The 18,873-nt window shown below is 42.3% G+C and overlaps 2 protein-coding genes across 6 annotated transcripts in view; one reads left to right on the top strand and one right to left on the bottom strand.

Annotated features, from left to right (window-relative positions):
- The window catches only part of ANKRD17 (ankyrin repeat domain 17), a 488,939-nt gene extending 483,229 nt beyond the window's left edge, over nucleotides 1-5,710 (bottom strand). For 3 of the 5 annotated variants that reach the window (XM_029598806.1, XM_029598799.1, XM_029598782.1), the window contains exon 1: nucleotides 5,251-5,710. In XM_029598806.1, coding sequence (XP_029454666.1) covers nucleotides 5,251-5,502 — 252 coding nt within the window. In that variant the 5' untranslated portion in view covers nucleotides 5,503-5,710. The remainder of the gene's footprint in view (nucleotides 1-5,250) is intronic. The other 2 variants (XM_029598771.1, XM_029598762.1) reach the window with 1 other exon arrangement.
- LOC115090109 (afamin-like) overlaps nucleotides 4,712-18,873 on the top strand; it is an 85,801-nt gene continuing 71,639 nt past the window's right edge. Inside the window, exon 1 of the mRNA XM_029598820.1 lies at nucleotides 4,712-4,989. The gene's annotated coding sequence lies outside the window, so the exon portion shown is untranslated. The remainder of the gene's footprint in view (nucleotides 4,990-18,873) is intronic.

The following is an 18,873-nucleotide window of genomic DNA, read 5'->3' on the forward strand; positions in this document are numbered from 1 at the left end:
CAAACAGGTTTTCAATCATAAACTTACATATACAGGTTCTCAGTCATACACTTCCATTCATGCTCTTTCACATATACAGGCCTCAATCACACATACATGCTGTCTCACACACACAGCACCTCAAACACATATGCTTGTCATTCACTCACCACCCCCCAAAACTAGGTACAGCAGCAGCCTCCTCCACTTCCAACCCTATAGGCAGCACCAGCCTCCTTCACTTTCAGCCCTCGCGGAGAAAGGAGTCCCATTGGGGGTTGACGTTCTTCGTTTTTCTCCGAGCCACGCTGCTCATTCTTCAGGCTGCGGCCTCTCTTCTCCTTCTTCGGGCAGACGTTGCCCGCACCAGCATGGTCTCTTCTTCCCGCGCACGCACCTGCTGCTCACCATTTCCTCTTCCAGGCCGCAGGGAGGGGCGGGAAGAAGAGAGCTTGCCGGTGCCGCTGACTCCAGCTCTCCTGCTGCTTTCCCCCGGTCTATGAGCATTTTACGCCCAGGTGGAGGACCTACTTTGCTCGGGTAGGGGGAGCACCTGGGTCAGCGGGAGACCGGGAAGTGTGGAGACACACCAGTGTATACTTGGTGACACACTGGTGTGTCGTGACACACCGGTTGAGAACCACTGCTCTAAAATATAGCACCACCTCTCCACCAATGGGATCCATCCTATCATTTCAATATAATTTGGACCCTGGTATCACAGTGTTCCATTGGTTATCCTCCTTCCACCAGGTCTCAGATGCCAATTATATCTCCTCCTTCATCCAGTGCTATACACTCTTTTGTCTTTAGACTTCTAGCATTCACCTAGACATTTCAAAGTATTTTTTTTGTTTGTATTAACAACCTGCTTATTAGTTAACAGGTGTAATTTGGAATCTCTTTTCTGTCTACTCTTTACTTAAAAGGGACCTGGTCCCTTTTAGCATTTATTGCAGCCTCTCTACTGGGATACCCTAGTTTCCCTGCTCTCTCAGTATCATTCAAAGATAAATCATTCTGAACCATGCACTTCCCCCATCATATAGTTTAAAAGCTGCACCGCCATCTTATTTTTTTAAAGATTAGCGCCAGCAGCCTGGTCCCATTCTGATTAACATGGAACCCATCCTTTCAGAAAAGGCTTCCCCCCCCCCCCCTTACCAAAAATAATGCCAAAATGCAGGTTAACCTAGTCAGACCTAACATGCCTCCACAGGCAAAATGACTGAAGTTCCTTAGCTGTTATAGACCCAATTAATGCACGAGAATTTATGAGGGAAAAAAAAAAACCCACACACCCCACACCTGAACTGGCCAATCCATTTTGTCTTCCCTGTCCAAAAGAGGAAGCCTGCGCTTGCAAAAGGAGGGAGCAGCGCACGGTCTGCCAGCACACGCCGGGTTCACAGGCCCTGCACTCAGAATGCCCGTTGCTGCTGTTGCCGGATCCAAGACAACCCAACAGCTTCCTGAGCTGAGCTGGGCAGGGCGGGTGGGTAGGTAGGGAAGGAGACCTTCCTAATTTGTTGAAGTTTGTCTATTTCAACAAGTTTTAACATTTTTTAATTATCGCGGTTTGCTATGATCACTTAACATGGTTTTGTTGTTATGACTGTTTATGTTTTAAAGTGGCGATCCGTTTAGCACGGTCGAGTACCGGAATAGGCGGAATAGAAAAGTTTTTTGTTTAAATAAAATATATAAATGTGGAGGGGGTATTCCATCTCCTATGTGCAGCTTAAACAGATAGCTTAACTGTCTTTACTCACAGACGGAGGACAGTACCTTCTTTAAACTTTAACAACACGCAATACAAAGAAGTCTAGACCACAGAAATAAAGACAGGTAAAATAAGGATTATTCACCAGTCCTGTCCAGATTAACTAAATCACTCAGGCTGGCCAGAGCTGACTGAAAACGAGGAACACACCAAGGAATCTGTGGTTTTAAGTCAGGGAGCAACTCTTTAGAGCTGCACTGAATATTGTCGGTTTTTATTTTTTAAATTCCTCAAGGGAATTTATCAGGGTTTATTACGACAAGAACAAAAAACCGGGAGAAAAATCATTGGGTAGATGCAACCATTATTCTGGATAAGTATCAGTTTATTTTGGTGGACAGAAGAAAGAACAAAAATATTAAGTTGATTCTTCCACACACCCAATCAGCAGCATCCCTATTTCTTCCCCTATCCCCTGCTTAACATGTCACTTTCTCTCTCCACACCCCCAATGAGAATCTCCTTATTTCCCCCCTCCCCATCACAACAGCACTCATCCTTACTAGTATGTTTCTCCTCTCTCTCCTATGGCAGCACCTTACTGAGGCTCCCATTCTTTTCTGTGGGGCCAGGGAGCCCGCCACAAAGTGCTTCAGGTAGTCATGGCCCACTTTAAATGCTTGCTAGCTGGCAGCACCAGGTAGCAGGCACTTTGGCTACTTAGGGAGAGAGGGGAGCAGGACTTGAAATGCCTCAAGTGCTTTGACCTACACTGGTTTCCAGGCCAGTGTAGGCCTTAAAATGCTGCATCAGCCTAAAATTAGGGTGAGTTTGGTTTAAACAGATTGTCACTTTTGGAAAAATCTGGGAATTTATGGATGAAAAGCTGTTTAAACTGAAAATGAAAGACCCTATAAATATAGCAAAAACAGTGCACATGCATGTGACACCAAGCTGGAAGTAGAACAATAAAACTATACAGAGTAAAAGCATGAACAGCATTAGCAACAGAAACAGAAAGGCTGCTGTAGAAGCAGAACAATGAACAAACAGGTAAATACCTGGGGAGACAGAACAAGAGACCTGTGTGAACACATAATTCACTCACCCAGCTGCCAATCATATGGGGATATCATCTTTAGGCCGGTACAGCATAACCATTGACATCTAGACATGAAGCCCAGCGTGGCTGCACCTCACAAGGTGGCCTAGAGGTGACCCTGGCTCCTGGCATAAGGTCCGCCAGTGTAACACTAGTTTAAATTTGCTAACTAGTACTCAATCATTTTTATAGCTCTACAAGATGTACGAAATCAAGGTTGGGTAGTTACCAGCAATCTCAAGGAAAATGATGAGGCTTCGAAAATGCAGAACTAAGGCAAGTAAACTGCCATGAAAAATTTCCAAAACAAAGCTAACTTTTCTGTTTTTATATAAGGGCAATATATTCCTCTCTGGCTCTAAGGGCACTATCAACACCCCACTTACTGCAGAAGCTCAGCACACAGAGGAAAAAGTGCCTCATACCATCCTTATTTAAAGCCAGAGAATAAAATGGGATTTAACCACATCTTCACTAGTTGTAATAATTGTTCTGAACATTTATATAGGATATTTCAAGTGGAAGCAGCATGTAGGGGTGGGGGAGGGGGGGGAGTGCAGTTGCACATTAATATAATACGCTAAGGAAAATAACATTTTAAGGTCTGCTTTGTGCATACACACATTATATATCATTTTAAAGCTTATGATTTTTAGATTGACGTTAACATCACTTGAGAATTCTCCTTCAAATATGAAAACGTGAGTACAATGATTCTATGGGGAATTCTGCATGTATCTTCATTTTTCTTTATAGCTTCATGTTTATTCATGGGCAGGAAAGGGAACGGAGATAGTGTTTTGAAAAGGGGCTGGTACCATATGGTAGTAATTACTAAGTATGTACTATAAATCAGTAAAAATAAATAATGGCATTTTGAAATAGGCTTTCCCCCTTTAGGGAGCCTGGCATTACATGAAATAATGCATGCACTCCAGGGGACAGGTTTACAGATTCCTGTAGAGCACAATGTATAGACTTATTTTACATAAGGCAAACAGTTCGTGTAAACAAATTCATTAACACCACCTCTTCTTGAGCAACAAGCATTCTCACTCTTATGGAAGAGAGTACTGCTCTGCTGATCAGCATCGGAATCACATGAAGGCATCGCACACATTACATGAACATACAGCACCCAAGAACATGGAACCAATCAAACTGCTCAAGTGACTGAAGTACCCCTGCCTCAAAATTCCATGCAGAGTCAGTAGTGCCAGCAGTTTGCCAATAAGTGGATTCAGGCTATAGGAAGCTCTCGCTCAGCACAATTGTAAACCAAACAATACATTAATTGCTTCAGCATCATCTATGAAAGACTGGGCAACCACACCCATATTGGCTTCAATACAGATCACTGTTGGCCCATCTTTTCCTAGATCTCCTTGGATCTCTTTTAAAAAGTAGTTGTAAGGCAAAAATTGGTGTTTTAAGATCATAAGCATTGCAACCGATACCTTATTACACAAGCATCACACAAACATCATTCAGGCTCAGAAAGACACTATCAACATCTTATAATACAGCATGTACAACTTAAGAACTACCACAGCAAAGGAGATAGCTTGTTAAATGAGTGGGTATAAGCATGAGATAAAATACCCACCCCCTTTTTTCCCAAAAAAGGGTGAAAAATATATATTTTGGCAGTAAAGAAGATATTTACTATGTATGTGATCTAAGAAAACACATACACATATATAATACATACATACACACACGTTACAAATTAATAGCTTGAAGAAAGCAATATTGTTGCCCTAAACATACTAAGAACTAGCTCTGCCAGTGTTTGTGCCACAGGCTGCAAAGAAAGAAAAACATACATGACCCAATAGTCTCCAACACTACTCCCATGTGGTGTTACCAGGGTGCAGTGCTTTTATAAGGATGAGGCCGCAGGCCTTCCCAGAGTGATCTGCCAGGCTGGGAGGAGCAGAGATTTTCTGCCCAAGGATGAGAGAAAGAAAGCGAGTGTGTGCGCGCAGCCTCGCACTGCCCCCTGCAGCCAAGCCTGGAATAAACCCGAAAGAAAAGACTCCGGGGCACCCCATGGCATAGGATCACTCCCCACACCATGGAGGGCAAACACCTGATCCAGTCATGCATACCGGATGCATCCCACTACTGAAAAACAAGAAATCACGCAGGCAGGAATAAGTACGGGTACCTATTACAGAAACAGGTGAGTTTTTAAATCCATATGTTTCCACGCACGTGCGTCAGTCACAAGAGATCAGCCGCCAGGGGCATCAGTGTATGGACGAAAAACAAATAGAGATAAACCGCTCTGCTATACTCAGGCAAATGGCGAAGCCTAAAGGATTAAACTCGTTCCCAACCCGGGGGAGGGCGCCGAAGTATATTAAACGCGAATGTTAGCAGTTGCTGACAGCAATAATCACGAATCCAGATTATGTGTGTGTGTCTCCCCTCTCTGCCTCACCTCCTCTTCCTCCTCCTCTCCGGCATCGCTGTCGCTGCTGCTCCGGCTGCTACTATTGCTGCTGTTCCCGGCCCGGCTCTGCTCCCGACGCGGCCGCCGCCGTCTCTTCCTCCTCCGCTCCCGGCGTTTCTTCTTCAGCAGCAAGTCACAGACACGCACCAGGCTCCCACCACCGCTGCTGCTGCCCTCCTGCTGCCCCACAGCCGCCACCGCCTCCTCGGCTTCCAGTTGCTGCTGTTCTTGGTGCTCCATGGCCGGGAGCCGCTCCAAACCCTCTGCAGCTTGCACTCCTAGTTACGCGCGCGCGTCTTTCTCGCTCTCTTTCTTCTCTGCGCGCGCCGGCCCTGCCCGTACACGCAAGCGCGCTCCCGCACTCCGTACGCGCTCCTGGCGCTATCGCTGGCCAACCTCGGCTGCAGAACTTCTGGTTTCCCAGTCGCGCAGCCTCCACAATTTCTCGTCACCTTTTACAAAACACACACACACACACATATATGCACTTAAAGCGGATGGATGGATAGATAGATACATAGATAGATAGATAGATAGATAGATCGAACGTCGATGACGTATTACGTCATCAGTAAGCGCACGGACGCTAGTCTGGCTTTTCTGGTTTGTGGTAGCATTAATCAAAGGTAAGGGGGCGGTGCGTGAGTGCGTGCCTTCTGACCTAGGCAGAGGTACTCGGCGGCCATCTTTAATTCGGGCAAACAAAAAAAAAATATAGTTCTATATGGGAAGCTTCAGGAGGGAAAGTAGTGAGAAGTGTAGATATCAATCTCTAAAGTTTAAGGTCTTTCAAATTAAAAAAAAAAAAGATGCTTTTGATGTGGAAAAATTAAACTTACCTTATAATTTTCTTTTATTTATTTCTGTAGCATAGCCAGAACGGATTTTTTGCGTGCGCTGCATGCTATAGGCATGCAAGTCTGAGACCTACTAGTTGTATTCTTATTGATAAATAGTGCCATATACTGCATCCTACAATGGCTTTCTAAGTAGTTTGCAACAGCCGTTATGCATCATGCATGAAACTTTAAAACAGTTTACCTCAATTATTTCAAGCATAAAAGAATTCCTTATTCATCTGTATGAATTTATTTTATATTTTTTGCAGTTTATAAATGCACAAATATATAAAAAGCAAATAAAACAAACAGATCTAATCATTTATGTAATAAAATAAAATCACTGTATTCTTTCATGAATCCTCTTTGCAGAAAACCAGAAATCATCATAACTACAATAAAATATCATTATTAATTAGAACAGGTGAAGAGCAGAGCTAGGAAAATTCATATTACAACCAACATGAAAAAAAATATTCAAACTCTGGTGTCACATCAGCAAAAGATGAACCCTCCACTACTAAACATTTTGTGAAGTAACATAAACTCCTGTAAAAAAAAAAAAGTGACATCTAGAACCTAGCTATACCATACTGTCACAGCACTGACTCTCAGGACTCAAATAACAGTAACCTTATTAAAAAGCAGTAATGCAAATACTACACCAGGCCCTAGAATATTAACACATCGCCTAGCCGAGTAACAGAATAAGTTGGACTACTACAGAGAAAACTACATGCTAGCAGAAATACTGCATTTCACTGACACATAGGCAAAATAGAGACCAACCCTTATCTAATATAGGAATAAGAGACTACAAATTAGAAACAGAAACATGCAGACAAAACCGAAATAGAAAGCCTGAGAAACTAGACTCTGAACAGTGGAATACTAAAGAAAGAGCAAAATACAAAAATATAAGAAATGCACATTCCCAAAGATAGCATATTCCAATATGCCAAAATCTCAAAATATCTCTTTTTTACCTTTGTTGTCTGATCTTTGTATTTTTCCCAGTCTCTTTTTTCCCACTTTTCCCTTATTGGTCATTTCTTAATTCCTTTTTAGGATCTCTCTTCTCATTCTGTTTCTTTCCCTACTGTCTTCTTCCCTTCCTCCCTCACACACACACACACAGTCTCATGCTTTCTCTCACAGACTCCCTCACACATACAAGCTCATTCTCATAGGCTCTGCACCCCCCCCCCCCCCCCCCAGCTCTCATTCTCACATTTTCTACACACAAAGAAGCTCTCACGCTAATATGCTCTACCATACACACAGACACAAACAAGTTCTCACTCTCACATGCTCTACCATACACACACACACACACACACAAACTCTCACTCTAACATGCTGTACCATACATACACACAAACATACACACACACACAAGTTCTCACTCTAACATGCTCTACCATACACAAAAATAATACGCATTGCAGAAAATAATAAGTTGAATAATAATAAGAAAAACTTTAATTTATCATTGGGACCATCATACCACCCTTTTGTTTTTTAGAACATAGTGATGTTCGAGGAACAAACCTATAGGATCTTATATAATCTTATATATACTGGCATGATGGAATATATCTTAATGACGGTATTTAAAACATGATCAATAAATAAATAAATCATCAGTCCTATTTTCTAATAATTTTAAATGTGATGACATCCACCAAAGTGCAAAAAACGTTTTTTACTTCCCCTTCTGATGAATGCAATCTTGCCAAGTCTGACACGATATCATGTTTCTCTAGAGCTGCTTCAGGGGCTTCGTTTCTAGTAAACACTTCCAAAATTCCCAGTTATTTCATATATTGTGAATTCTTGGTCTCACAAATATTTTCTAAAAGGTAAAAGAACATGTTTTAGCATCCCATCATACAATGACAAACAAGATGTTAAGGGGAAAGAGTTACTTAAATTCCCGACATTCTATATGGATACCAAGCTTGAGACGCCTAAACTGCAGAGGTTTTTAAATCATTCACGTGATAGCACATAGCTAGACATACATGATATACTAGTTCATTCAGATCGTAATACCAGCGTTCAAAGAATACAAATAATTGTGAAAAAACAGTCCATTCAATTTCCCTATTAAGACTCAACAGGACTACTGTATTTAATCGATAGATCCACTTTTGTTCTTGTACCAATCTTAAAACACGGTCCCCACCTCGCCAAATATACAATACAGGAATACGAGGATGTTTGTTAATAAGAAATTCAAATTCAGAACGAGTGAGATATCCTTCGTCCAAACCTGCTTGTGCCAATTTCTTGACTTCTTGCATAATATCATGTGTGGGATCTTCCAATAGCATTGATAGAATTGAGAATCTGATAATTGGCGCATTATTTCTCGATTGTATTGAAAATTACTAAGTACCACCACTGCACCACCTTTGTCTGCGGGCTTGATTACAATATCTTTACGTAACCATAGTTACAAAGTCACAAACTAACTTTCACATGCACTACCACAACAACAAGCTCTCACTCTCTTAAACCCCCCCCACCCCACCCCAGCTCCCATTGTCACACACTCCAGGTTCCCACTCTTATATAGACAGATGCACATACAAACTCCCATTCCCACCCACAGACAAATGCATATTCAGGTTCCATACATACACACATGCCCAGGCTTCCATTCTCACCCCCCACACACACACACATGCCTTCAAGCTCCCATTCTAATCTACCCACACACATTCAATCTCCCATTCTCACCCACACACCCACACACAGGGCCTTTTCATTAGCCAAAATCCTACTTCCACCGCCGTGGTGATGGGATCCCGCGACGGCCTTGCTGCTCCGGCCCTCCTTTTTGCCATCACAAGGATGGAATCCCACAGTGGCATTGATGCTCTGAGCTCTGGCCATCTTCTGGGTCAGACAGCCCTGATTGGGTGGACCTGAGCCCAAAGTGGGTGGGCCACTGCTTTATTTCTGCTATACCAGTCCAGAATGATTGGGTTTGTCCCCACTTCCAGCTGATGGAGGCAGAGGTTTGGTTTTTTTTTGGGGGGGGAGGTTATATGACATCACTTGTACTATTTATTCTTCTGGCAAATCTAATAACCTTCGTGCAATCTACCGGTATTTAAAAACTAATAAATGATTAAGAAGTAGCCCTGTCATAGACTCCTCTTTTTTGTTGTTTATTTATTTTTTTATTCCGGTGGGATTCTGGACTGGTGTAGCAGAAATAAAGGAAAGAAAATTATCAGGTAAATTAAATTTTTTCTTTCTTGTCTTTCTGCTACACCAGTCCAGAACAATTGGAATGTCCCAAAGCCAGACTTTCCTGGGTAGTAAGCTGATAGATCAACCATTAAAATGTTTGTGCACGCCAAAACCAGAGATATGCACGTGAATCGGACCCACACGTGCCACGCACATATCTCCTGGTACGTGTATAAAAAAATGTTTGCTCCATAATTCATGTGTTCCTTTGGCGGATACATTCAACTTATAGTATTTTATGAATGTGTGCAATGACGATCAAGACACTGCTGTTTAGCTTTCTGCAAGATTTATAGCACTCAGTTCCGCCCATGAGCTCAGTTGTAGTTCTTAAGGAGTGTGACTGAATCTACTTTTCTTTCCACACGATTATGACTGAAATAGACCTTTAAAGCATCTTGCAATTTTTACCTTAGATGCTGCTTCTTCTTTGCATTTCAACAATTCAGTTTGTTTGTACTTTGAAAGGTGTATGTAACCTCCAAGTATTTTATTAGAATTAACTGAAATTCTAAGAATATAATGATTATCTCTCTCCTTTAACTTAAACACTTTAAAAATTTCCAGCAAGTCAATGGAATTTTGAAAACTGTCTTAAATGAACCTTATAAAATGGGACTTTAAACACAATGCTCAAATTTCAGAAATTGGTCTTGCAGTTGGGATAGAAACAGAAATACTCTGGTCGATTTTCATAGGCTTGTGCGCGCCAAAACCAGAGATATGCACGTGAATCGGACCCACACGTGCCACGCAGATTTTAAAAGGCCTGAAGCCACGCACGTATCTCCTGGTACGTGTATAAAAAATGTTTTTTGAAAAAGGGGCAGCAAGTGGGCATGGTCTGCATGGGGCGTAGGCAGGATATGGGTGGGCCCTCGCACAAGCATGCACCAGGATCCCCTACATGTAACTTTACTTCTGCTGTGGGCAACATATAATTCGTGTAACAAAAAAAAATGAGGCTAGTCAGCGGGGTTAATAGGGTAAAAGGGAAGCAAGTTAGCTAGGGGGTTTAGGAAACCCTCTCCTTTACTGGGAACGAACTGGGAAAAAGGCTTATTGCGTCGCTGCATGTACCTACAAAAATTTCCCCCACTTACGCACTCGAGACGGAATTTGCGAGCACATGCACACGTCAATATAAAATCATACTGTTCCGCTCTCCTTCTCCAAAGGGGAGGAGCTAGCAATCTGTTACGCTTACCTCCTCCAGAGGGGAGGAGTTAGCTATCTGTAATTCTATTAGCGAACTGCTGTTAGATGCTCCTATAAGGAAAGGAAGTAGCAAGCTGTATCACTCTGCAAAGGAGTAGCAATCTGTTATGGATCAACTCTCCAAGGAAGAGGAGTTGGCAATAGGTATATAGTACTTCGCTATAGAGATAGCAATCTATCATACCTCCCACTATGGAGTAGCAATCTGTATATATATATATATATATAGGCTGCTGGCAAGTCTCAGAGAAAGAGGAGTAGCTGTCTATATAATACTTTCGTGGCCAGGACAGGTGAGCGGGGGCTGGGGGAAAGTTTGCCCGTGAAATTTCACGGGCAAACTTTACCGCCTACCCTCTAACGCAGGGGGTAAGGGTAGGCGGTAATTTAGCAGGTTAAAGACACGGCTAAACTGCAGGTTAAAAAGGCGATAGTCGGGGCGCACGTTACTGTATGGGAGAGAATAGCTAATCGGAGCGTTTACATATCATATAAATGCCGCGGGCGGAAAGGGTTACCCGTTGATTTAAAGAAGCGGTAAGGATGGGTTAAAAGGGATAGTGAATCGCGGGTTGGACTTACGCGGCCAAATTGCGGGTACAAAGCGGGTTAGAAACGGGGTAATCGCGGCCGCGCTTTACTGTATCGGCCTGACAAAGACGTAAAAGAAATAAACTTAAATTACATAGGCAGGGTGGTCCTGGATTAATTAGAGAAGAGAATATACAATATATAAAACAATATGTAGATAAATATTAGCATTCCAAATTTATATGAAACCTAAACAAACATAAACTTACACAAACAGAGACCAACGTATAGTCACATGCATGAACAGACAATAAGAAAAGGGAAAAGGTGAAAACAGGTAAAAGGCAAAAGGAAATAAATTAGAATACACAATTTATAGCAGAATAACCTTACTCAGTATCCTTCTTTGCTACTACGCAAACTCTTTTACCCTCTCTCTCTCTCTCTCTGTAACAATTCTTCACTCATCAACAAATCAACAGAAAGTGGGCATTCAACACTAGGACTGCTTTACCATCATAGGTGACAAACATAGAGGATAACTTTCAGACAACTCTGCACAGCCCCCATAAACATACGTATATGGCAATCCAGAGATCTGCTACAATATTTTATAATCTGTGCATATCAAGTACATGCAGATTATAAATACCCCCCAACATACATGCATATGTTTGGTTAAAATCAAATATCTGCAATGCATTGAAAGCATATTCTTTCCCTACCTATTTTATAAATATACGTATATATATTTTATGTGTGAAAAAAAATCTAACTTGCTCTCGTCAAGCCCTGATGTACACATGGAAGTTGGTTTATTTTAAAACATGTGTGCATAATTGAAATCTCTGGTTTGCTAATACTGGCACCAGTTCACCCAGACTGTCGCCAGTTCATCAAAACCCTCCTAGTACTTCACCTTGAACTCCCTTCACTTCATCCAGACCTCCCACCCAACAATAGCAGACAACAGATGGGTCTAATATAATTTGTGCTAGATAATTATCAGGTGTAAAGCTGCAAAAATAAAAATTTAGTCTTTCAGATAATAGAAAGACTAGGGGGCACTCCATGAAGTTAGCATGTGGCACATTTAAAACTAATCGGAGAAAGTTCTTTTTCACTCAACGCACAATTAAACTCTGGAATTTGTTGCCAGAGGATGTGGTTAGTGCAGTTAGTATAGCTGTGTTTAAAAAAGGATTGGATAAGTTCTTGGAGAAGTCCATTGCCTGCTATTAATTAAGTTGACTTAGAAAATATCCACTGCTATTACTAGCAACGGTAACATGGAATAGACTTAGTTTTTGGGAACTTGCCAGGTTCTTATGGTCTGGATTGGCCACTGTTGGAAACAGGATGCTGGGCTTGATGGACCCTTGGTCTGACCCAGTATGGCATTTTCTTATGTTCTTATATTTTGTAAAATAACAAGTTCTATGTCTACCTCTTGGCCCACTCTGGAATGCACCTAGACTGCCCCTTTTTTGCGCAGGTAAATGTGCACATGAAACTGAAGAGGCATATGTATTTTTTATGTTTATAAGATAGCATCTACACAAGTACAAGCTATTTATGCACTTATTTGCTAATTTTACACACATAATTGCTTTGAGAATTCACCCCATAGCATTTCTACTTTTAATCCCTGGTATTTTTTTTATCCTTCTAGGGTCATCCTTGTATCTAATGCTGTTTGACTTTCTCTGTTAAAGCAATTACATCTGTTAAGGACTCCCATCTGAGCTACTATTCAGACACCTTGTCAATGTTAGAAAAAAAACCAAAACAACTTTTGTGAGTTTATACAACACAAGGGCCATTGCTTAGAAAGTCATAGGAAAGTGATAAGGTGTAACAGTGGCACCCTGTGGTCCAATGATATATCGCAGTTCATTAAGTATACAATGTGTCCTGTGGTCAGGGCTTTTCAGAATGTTGGGAATTATTAGAAAGGGAATGGTGAATAAAACGGAAAATGTCATAATGCCTCTGTATCGCTCCATGGTGAGACCGCACCTTGAATATTGTGTACAATTCTGGTCGCCGCATCTCAAAAAAGATATAATTGCAATGGAGAGGGTACAGAGAAGGGCTACCAAAATGATAAGGGGAATGGAACAACTCCCCTATGAGGAAAGACTAAAGAGGTTAGGACTTTTCAGCTTGGAGAAGAGACGGCTGAGGGGGATATGATAGAGGTGTTTAAAATCATGAGAGGTCTAGAACGGGCAGATGTGAATCGGTTATTTACTCTTTTGGATAGTAGAAAGACTAGGGGACACTCCATGAAATTAGCATGGGGCACATTTAAAACTAATCGGAGAAAGTTCTTTTTTACTCAACGCACAATTAAACTCTGGAATTTGTTGCCAGAGGATGTGGTTAGTGCAGTTAGTGTAGCTGTGTTTAAAAAAGGATTGGATAAGTTCTTGGAGGAGAAGTCCATTACCTGCTATTAAGTTCACTTAGAGAATAGCCACTGCCATTAGCAATGGTAACATGGAATAGACTTAGTTTTTGGGTACTTGCTTCTTGTGGCCTGGTTTTGGCCTCTGTTGGAAACAGGATGCTGGGCTTGATGGACCCTTGGTCTGACCCAGTATGGCATGTTCTTATGTTCTTATGTTCTTATTTCACAGCAAACGTTTTAGTTTGTGTGATCCTCATGGCACACCTAGTCCAAATTTTGCGCAATCCTTAGCCCACCCCATCTTTCAAGCATGAGCTTGTCTCTTGCTCCCACCCCACAATCCTCTCTCACTTCCTCATGATCCTCTCTCCTTATTTATTTATTTTCCATGTACCGCCACATCAGGCTGGTGCTCAGAGCAGTGTACAGCACTGATAAGTGCAAGTACAGCATCATTCAATACAATGTTATCAGCATATACAGCAAAGACTAGAGGCTGTTATATATAACAGATTAGGTGATGGTGGCAATGGTGGTGGCTGTGGGAAGGGGCGGAGTTGTTTAGATAGATTCAGTACGTTCTATGGTGCTGGACAGGGCGGATTCTGTGTAAAGATGCAATAGGGGGATTAGTGCCTATTTAACCCGCTTCGGACGTGGAGTGAATGCAATAGTGTTCATCACATGCAAATGCTTGTGAATGAGGCTATTACTCATTCACTCCACATGCAAAAAAAAAAAGTGTGCGTCTCAGACGCACATTTTGCTCTCAGATATTAATGTCTGCCTGGAGCAGGTGTTAATAGCTGAGCGCAGGTAAAAGAAATACAGAAAAGCAGAAAAATCTGCTCTTCTGTACTTCTTTTCTTAAGTAAAACAAAAAACACCTCGGCAGACTGCCGAGTTATGAAGACCGACGCCGGTAAGTTACACAGGTAACATGGCCATTACTGGCAGACGGCCAGTTATGAAAACCGTCGCCCAGTTTACCGGCATCGGTTTTCATAACCGGCAGCCGCAACCCCCTAATTTGAGTATTGCATGGCGCCCCCCTTGCGGGCACCATGCGCACGTTAGGAAAGCGGGCGCTGACATTTCAGCGCCCGCTTTCTGTGCTTTTTATTGCATTAGCCCCACAGTGTGAGAGGAAATGTTCTCTGTGTTTGGGTCAGAAAATACATGCCAAAATCTCTCTGTTTGTCTTAATAAAGAATAGGGATACTGAATTATCATTTATTTTTTGGAGCCATAGCTAGTATTAAGTGACACCAAGCCGACGAGACAACACTTAGTATAAACTAACAGGCAGATTTTAAAAGCATTGCTCACACAAAAACAGCCCCACACATGCGTATGTGGGCTGCAAGCAAGCAACATGAAGAAAAGGGGCCACGATGTACATGAGTAACCACTGAATTTTGCAAGGCTGACCATGCTACCTGTATAACTTTATTACTGCTCTGATGAGGAGCAAGTCTGGAGATTTTGGGTCAGAGGGATCCTGAACACTGGGGGGGGGGGGGGGGGGGGGGAAAGAGTGAGAGAGAGAGACTCTTTTAAAGAGACAATCTGACACTATATATCTCCCACTGTAAGAGAGATGCACTTTCAACTCAGCGTGGGGTTTTTTGTTTTGTTTTGTTTTTGGGGGGGGCAGTGTTACATTGGTCTACCTAGGGTGCAAGGGTCTGTAGACCCTTGCAACACTGCCTCCTTCCAAAACCCACCCTGAGTTGCAAGTGCCACGCTTATAGTAGGATATATTTAGAGTGTCAGATTGCTTCTTTAAAAGAGTCTCTCTCTCTCTCTCTCTCTCTCTCTCTCTCTCTCTCCCTCCCTCCCTCCACTTGTGAGTGCATGTGTAAAGGCTCCAACCATATGCACAGTAGGGATATTTTAAATGGTTTGCGTGTACTTGCATGCACGATATAAATTCAAGCGTATTTCTGCTCACATGCCCAATATGTGTGTTTATGGGCACCTTGATAACAGCATAGGAGAAGATCAGCACATTTTGGTGAAAAGTCTCAACAAAATCCTTGATAACAGCATAGGAGAAGATCAGCACATTTTGGTGAAAAGTCTCAACAAAACCAGCAATTATGTTCACTTTTCCTCGAAATATATTGTATTTAAATTATACTCTCCTTGTTCATTTAAGTTATTATTATTTATTTTTTCCAAGTTCAATTTACCTTGTTCATTGTAAGACATTATTCTATATACTGTCAATTCAATTGTTGTAATGTAAACCAAATTGATTAGTAACTCTGTTACTAATCAATTTGGTTTACATTACATTTGTTACCAGAACTTCGGTATATAAAACTGTTAAATAAATAAATAAATAAACAAACAAACAAACAAATAAATAAATAAATAGAAGAGTTCTCGAGATAGAATCTACCAGTTCCTCGCAGTAAACGCAAACAACACCCCCTATCATAGAACCCTAGACTCAGTGAGAGGACGAAGAACCAGTGCACCCTAACACTAGCTCATTGCACTCAAATTATTCAAATAAGGAAATAGATAAGTGTACATTGGCACTTTGGCCACCAGAAAGTCTAGCTAGACCAACAGAGAGTTTTAAAGAAAAAGAAAGGACACTCACTTTCAGAAAAAATAAAAGGCAAGAACAAGAGACAGTGAGACACAAATAGTGATTACAAACAGTGATTAACCAGAGAAATCTCCTAGTAATCTTTTCAACGTATCATTTATCAGCTGATTTCAGTAACAACATCTGAAAAAAAAAGTTTACACAAAGAATCAGCTACTTTAAACACCTATGGATTTAAAGCTCCATCTTTAATAATCCACTGTTAAAATAGGGGACTAATAGAGAACTTATCTGATAATTATGTTAGTTTATATTCAGGACCAGTTCTGTTAGTTCCTGCAGATAAGAAAAATAAGAAAAGAGATATTATTAGTTAACATATATATATATATATATATAAACATCTGTTATCCTGTTTTGTTAAGATATTATTCATGGTAGATACAAATTGATAATTCTTGCTTGCAATTAAAATTAATCAGTTTTGAAGTATATTGAATGCTCTAAGAGTTATCATCTGGTTACATTTAAATTTAGCATTGTAATTTGGGTTCTGCCTTCCCCCCTCTACCCTTGCGGGATGTGCTGGATGAGTTCTGAATCCATTTTTCCATTTTAAGGAAGACTCAGTTAGAAGGAGAATTCCCTTTCTGCCCTCCCCTTCTTGGTTTCCTTCATATGGTGACCTCTCTAATAACATCTGAAACCCCATTTTCATTATTGCACCTCAGCCTCTGTAGCGGAAGGGGGGGGGGGGTGTCACCATATTACGCCGAAAGGGCGGGGTGGTTAGATAAATAAATTATTTTCTTGTTGGAGTACACCCTCTGTAGAAGACAGTGAATCTGTGGAGGTATTTGTATTAGTGGCCTTGCAGTTTATCTCTTCCCAGTCTATACCCAGCTGAGACTGAATTCCTTACTTAACGCCTGTATGGGGCACAGGGACAAAGGAGAGCCTGGGGTCATCCAGTGCCATTTTGAATTTTTGTGCCTGTTAGACAGGAATGACTAGGGATTGCTCCTACATCCTAAAGGACTCCAGCCTATGGGTAAGCAGAAGGTGAATCCAGGAAGATGGAAATTGAGGGTGTGAAGGTAAGAGGCAACTTTTCAAGAAGATTAGGGATGGCATAAAAGAACAGGGTGGGGTTATGTGTCTTGGTGGATTAATAGCGGGGATTAGGGATACATATGCATATGCCAAGTGGGTAGGAAGGGACCAGTAGAGATCTGAAGACGGTGAAGCAATGTGACAAGGCAATAGATAAAGCCAGAAGAATGCTGGGCTGCATAGGGAGAGGAATAACCAGTAAGAAAAAGGAAGTGATAATCCCCTTGTACAAGTCATTGGTGAGGCCTCATCTGGAGTACCTTGTTTGATGTGAATCTGATGCCTGATGGGAGGAGCAATCAGATAGGAGTTAGCAATCTGATGTGAATATGCTAGGGAGTTAGCAATCTGATGTGTTCTCCGTAAGGAGTTAACAGTCTCTGTTATAGTTAGGGATAGTAGTGGGTGGATCCTTGGACCGGTGGCAGATGACCATGCCCCCCGGGGGGGAGATCCCGAGAGGGACCACCGGTCAGGCTCAGAGTTTGGAGACAGACACACACTAGTTCTTTTATTAAACAATATATTGAACTACCAGAGGTGGCAGTAGTGAGCTGGAAAGCCCGGCTGGGCTGTAGTCCCTCAGATACTGGAACAGCGATCCCTGGAGGCTGAGCTGTAGAGAAACTGAGATATAGTGAGTAGGCAGGGTATGCAGATGGTAACACTCACACAATGTCCCAATGAAGGCCATGAGCTAGAAGGTATAGGCCCTCAAGGAGCGAGTACCTGGTTCCAGGGAAAGCTCAGAGAGAACGATGGTAACTCACTGATGTAGCTGATATAGTTGGTAGTGATGACTTCCAGGCAGAAGAGTATATGAAGCAAGTCTGGGAACAAGGGCCCTCGAGGAGCGAGTACCAGTTCCAGACTGTCACCTGAAAAACAAAGGAGAGAGCGAGGCCCCCGAGGAGCGGGTACCTCTGGTAAGTCCGAGGAGGCAGAGTTGCTTAGAAAGACAAAGCGAGTCCGATGTCAATCCTTGCTAACGCGATGTGTTAGCAAATACTGAGACCTTAAATATCCGTCGCGGGTGACGTCATCTTCGGGGGACGCCCCGAGGTTCGCGCCATAGCCAGTACTTCAGTCGGGGCTGCGCCGCGCCCCTAGGCCTAAAGGAACATGGTGGATAGCAGCGTCGAGCCGGTCCGGGAATGCCTGAAGACTTGCGGCAGAAAAACGCTGTGGCAGCCAATCTTCCCGCTGTCAGAGAGGGAGGCACCAGAGAGGTAAGGAGGGCAGAGAGAGGGCGTCGGGCACCAATGGACACAACAGTGTTCAGTTCTGGAGACCGTATTTCAAAAGGGACAGAGAAGGGCGACCAGAATGGTGGTGGTGGTGGGGGATCTCCATCAAATGACTAATGAGAAGAGGTTGAAGAACCTGAATATGTATACCCTGGAGGAGAGGAGGTGCAGGGGAGATATGATACAGAGCTTCAGATACCTGAAAGGCTTTAATGAAGAATAATCGACAAACCTTTTCCATTGGAAAGAAATCAGTAGAACTAGGGGTCACGTAATGAAACTCCAGGGAGGATGACTCAGAATCAACATCAGGAAATATTTCTTCACGGAAAGGGTGGTGGATGCCTGGAATACTCTTCCGGAGGAGGTGGTGAAGACAAAAACAGAGAAAGATTTCAAAGGGGCATGGGATAAACACTGTGG

This window comes from Rhinatrema bivittatum, chromosome 1, assembly GCF_901001135.1.
Source record: "Rhinatrema bivittatum chromosome 1, aRhiBiv1.1, whole genome shotgun sequence".
In the NCBI taxonomy this organism is placed as follows: domain Eukaryota; kingdom Metazoa; phylum Chordata; class Amphibia; order Gymnophiona; family Rhinatrematidae; genus Rhinatrema; species Rhinatrema bivittatum.